This window comes from Arachis ipaensis, chromosome B04, assembly GCF_000816755.2.
Source record: "Arachis ipaensis cultivar K30076 chromosome B04, Araip1.1, whole genome shotgun sequence".
In the NCBI taxonomy this organism is placed as follows: Eukaryota; Viridiplantae; Streptophyta; class Magnoliopsida; order Fabales; family Fabaceae; genus Arachis; species Arachis ipaensis.
Window position 1 is genome coordinate 6,676,143 of NC_029788.2, and position 4,199 is coordinate 6,680,341.

The 4,199-nt window shown below is 31.5% G+C and overlaps 1 protein-coding gene across 1 annotated transcript in view; it reads left to right on the top strand.

Moving 5' to 3' along the window:
* The window catches only part of LOC107638669 (EH domain-containing protein 2), a gene marked incomplete in the record, with an annotated part of 4,421 nt that extends 1,350 nt beyond the window's left edge, over positions 1–3,071 (top strand). The window contains 10 exon segments of the mRNA XM_016342025.2: positions 94–161; positions 614–727; positions 880–982; positions 1,108–1,157; positions 1,414–1,542; positions 1,625–1,876; positions 1,970–2,049; positions 2,177–2,303; positions 2,458–2,601; positions 2,684–3,071. Of these exon segments, the coding sequence (XP_016197511.1) occupies positions 94–161; positions 614–727; positions 880–982; positions 1,108–1,157; positions 1,414–1,542; positions 1,625–1,876; positions 1,970–2,049; positions 2,177–2,303; positions 2,458–2,601; positions 2,684–2,869 (1,253 nt within the window).

A 4,199-nucleotide genomic window follows, 5' to 3' on the forward strand; every position in this document is an offset into this window, starting at 1 on the left:
ACGGTTAGATATATAATTTTATTATTTTTGTTTATTCAGGACTTACCTGGGTTTCATTATATGCGGCTAAATGATTTTACCGATGATTTGTAGGGCCCGCTCAGCCTCAGTCAATTCCAAAAAACCCGTGGTTTACTTCAAAATCAAAATCTCTAAAGAGAGTGAGTCTTGCCATGAATTCCATCTTGTGAAAATTTCATATTATGAATTCTATCTAGTTCAATTGGTTGTTGGCAATAGATCATGGATGGATCCAAAATCCATTATTTTAGAGATGATCAGATAATTTCTCTTCATTTGATAGTATATTTCTTCTATAATTCGGAGTTGAGAGATCCTCCAAACTATTTATTCAAGTAACGATTTCATTATAATAAAGTGATTGACACAAGCTCGTGCATTATACTTCAAGTCCAACGAGCATGCTCTGGAACACATTCACAATGATTGTATATAGTGAATCCATGTTTGTTGTTTTTCTTGCATGAAGATGAAAAACTGATGCCGGGTTTTGATATTGATAAAGTAGCAGTGGAGCTCTGCTTCCATGGTTTTGCTCAATTTTATTTGTTGCAAAGTGTACAGTAGTCATAATAGCTTCTCTTTTTTGTAGTTACCTCTCAATTCTGTTACATCAATAGTTGATGGCTTGAAGAAATTGTACGTTGAGAGATTAAAGCCATTAGAAGTCACTTATCGGTATAACGATTTTGCATCTCCATTGTTGGTAAGTTGCATCTGTGCACCTTCTACGTAAATTTGATGCTAAAATTTGTCCACACATGTATTAGCATTGTAATTGTAACTACCCTGCTTATCATTTGTTGCTATTGTGAATATATGTGTTGATAATAAAATCAAGATTATACGTGTATACAGACCAACAGTGATTTTGATGCTAAACCCATGGTCATGCTTCTCGGTCAATATTCTACAGGAAAAACAACATTTATAAAGCATTTGTTAAGATGTGATTATCCAGGTCAGTTTAGTTCTACATGATGTAATGCCTACATTGTCAAAATTCCTTCATTCATAGAATTGATAGAGGAAAATATATTACTGTACTAGTGTTTATACTATGTTAAAATATCTTTCTTTGTTCAGGAGCACATGTTGGACCTGAGCCCACAACTGATAGATTCGTTGTTGTCATGGTATAAAAAGTTTATTTTTGCTCTTGTATCTTCTTTAGAAGTTGTTATGAAGTCTGACTAGAAAAAAAAAAAAAGGCAGTTTTCTTTTATCATGACACAACAATTCAACAAAGTTTTTTATTACTTGTAAATTGTCAACATAGCCATTTCCTTTTATCCAAGCTTGGGATTGGATATGTTAAACTTTGTGCATAACATAGGCTGAATTTATATAAGTTTTCTTGTGTTAATGGAGTTTGCTTTCTTATTTATATAGTCGGGACCTGATGAGAGGAGTATTCCTGGAAATACCATTGCTGTTGATGCTGATATGCCTTTTGGTGGCCTAACAACATTTGGAGGATCATTTTTATCGAAGTTTCAATGTTCTCAAATGCCGCATCCTGTACGTTCTATTTACATTTTAAGTTTTTATGGTTGTGTCATTCACTATCTGAGATTTTACTTGAACCACTTTTCTATTTTAGCTATTGGATGAAGTAACATTTGTGGATACTCCTGGTGTCCTATCTGGAGAGAAACAAAGGACTCAAAGAAGCTATGATTTCACCGGTGTTGTTTCTTGGTTTGCTGAAAAATGTGATCTCATTCTTCTCCTATTTGATCCTCATAAACTTGATATTAGTGACGAGTTCAAACGTGTGATTTCATCTCTACGTGGTAATGAAGACAAGATCCGTGTGGTTTTAAATAAGGCAGATCAAGTTGATACTCAACAAGTAAGATACTATGAACGAGATTTCTTTTGGTATGTTGTGAATGCTATCTTCAATCTTTTTATTTTTCTCTACTTGCCTGAATTTATTTTAAAGCTGATGAGAGTTTATGGAGCGTTGATGTGGTCATTGGGGAAAGTGCTAAACACTCCTGAAGTTTCACGTGTATATATTGGGTAGGTTTCGTCTCCTCAAAATTTGCCTAATTATCTTCTTAATCTTCAATTAATTTGACGAAGTTTGTTTATCCAGTTAGTTTGATATTCTTCAGTTCAGTTAATGCTACGTTAATGTTCTCTACAGCTCGTTCAATGATAAGCCTATCGATGAAAGCTTTGCTGGTCCTTTAGGGAGGGATCTCTTTGAGAAAGAACAAAATGATTTGCTTGCAGATTTGGTAGATATTCCAAAGAAGGCTTGCGATCGCAAGGTATAGTCACAAATTTTATACTATTTACATGACTTAGTGGTGCAATCAAGAAAAATTATATACATTGGTACATGTATGTCACTCTGTGCTTATAGATCATGTTTGCTTCTATTATTTTAACGAAAGATTTTACATGCTTAATGTAATGGTGCAGATAAATGAATTTGTCAAACGTGCTAGATCTGCTAAAATTCATGCATACATAATTAGTCATCTCAAGAAGGAGATGCCTGCAATAATGGGCAAAGCCAAGGCTCAACAAAGGCTCATTGATAAACTTGATGAGGAATTTGCAAAGGTATCTTTCCTTTCTCCTTTGCTTCTTTACTTTGGTTCCTTTTCCTTCTCTAATTTTACTATTTATTTATGTTGAAAAACAGGTTCAACGAGAGTATCATCTACCTTCTGGAGATTTTCCTAATGCAGATCACTTCAGAGAAGTTTTAAGTAGTTACAACATTGATAAATTTGAAAAACTGAAGTCCAGAATGATTCAAGCCGTAGATGATATGCTTGGATATGAAATTCCAGAGCTTTTAAAGAAATTCAGAAATCCTTATGATTAATTATTTTCTTTTTTTTAAAAGCTCTGAATTTAGATAAACAAGCACATTATCGGTGGACTTGAGCCTGTTTAGGCTTTCGTCTTCAAGAATCCCTAATGTTTGGGGATTTATTAATTGCCATTGTCATATATGCTTCTTGAATGTGAGATTCTACTGTTTTATCTTTAAATTCTTTATAAAAATTTGATTGGTTTCATTTTCACTCTCTAGTGTCAATATTTGCCTATTTGGTTTCAGTACATAGGAAAAGTTTGTAGAAAAGGGAGTTCTTATTTTAAAAAATTTCTAAAAACAATTCTATGACCTGTTTTGTTTGCTTTATGACGAATGAAGGGCACCACCATATGAAGAGAGACTTTTATCATGTAGGCACTGACCCATAAAATATTGTAGTACTTTTAAGAGGGATAAGGGCGTTCCGTAAATGGTGCTGATATGTAGCAGTAGCACTAAAATAGGGATGTTATCTAAGTATCTATCAACTATCATCCAAACGTTACAACTTTAAAATAAATATTTTTATAACTAAAAAATTAAACATAAAAGAATTTATTTAAGTTATTTATCCAAACTAAGATCTAGTTTGGGTAAATAATAAGGACTTTTATTAAGAGCAGCTTATAAATAAGTTGTTTTGTGTTTGAATTTTTAGTTATAGAAGTATTTATTTTAAAGTTGTAGCGTTTGGATAAATAACTAAAAAAAATCAATTTTTTTACACAATAAAATAGATATTAAAACAATGATGATAACAAATATTTTTCAATATTGAATGTTAATTTTACATAACTTAATCACTAAGGCAACTGATTTTTTATTTGCTCTCTTATTAGTTCTATTTTATAGGCAATTAGTTCTTCCTATGTAATATTAGAAACTGGTTCTTCTACTTCACATTCACCCATAATGGTATTCTTGTATGTAGTGAATAGTAATAAAATTTTAATTCACAATAATTTTGATGACAATGCCAAAGATATAATATGGTAGGTAAAAATAAACAAATGTAAAATGTGTGTTAATGTATATTTTATTGCTATTTTTTATTTTACTCCCTTTTTTTTACTGGGGTCAAGAACTTGTTATAACTAATTATAAAAATAATAGCAAAAAAAAAATTAAAACTGATATTTCATACCACACACATTCAAATTTAATAATAAAAATAGAGTGATAAAATGATAAAAAAAATAATTAGAAGGAATATCTACAAGAGGTGGTTAGCCAATGAGTAATAGCTCAAATGACATAGTCTCCCCATACTCAATTAAGAGGTTGCGGGTTCGAGTCTCTTATCTTTGGTAAAAAAAAAAAAAAAACTACTAATAAG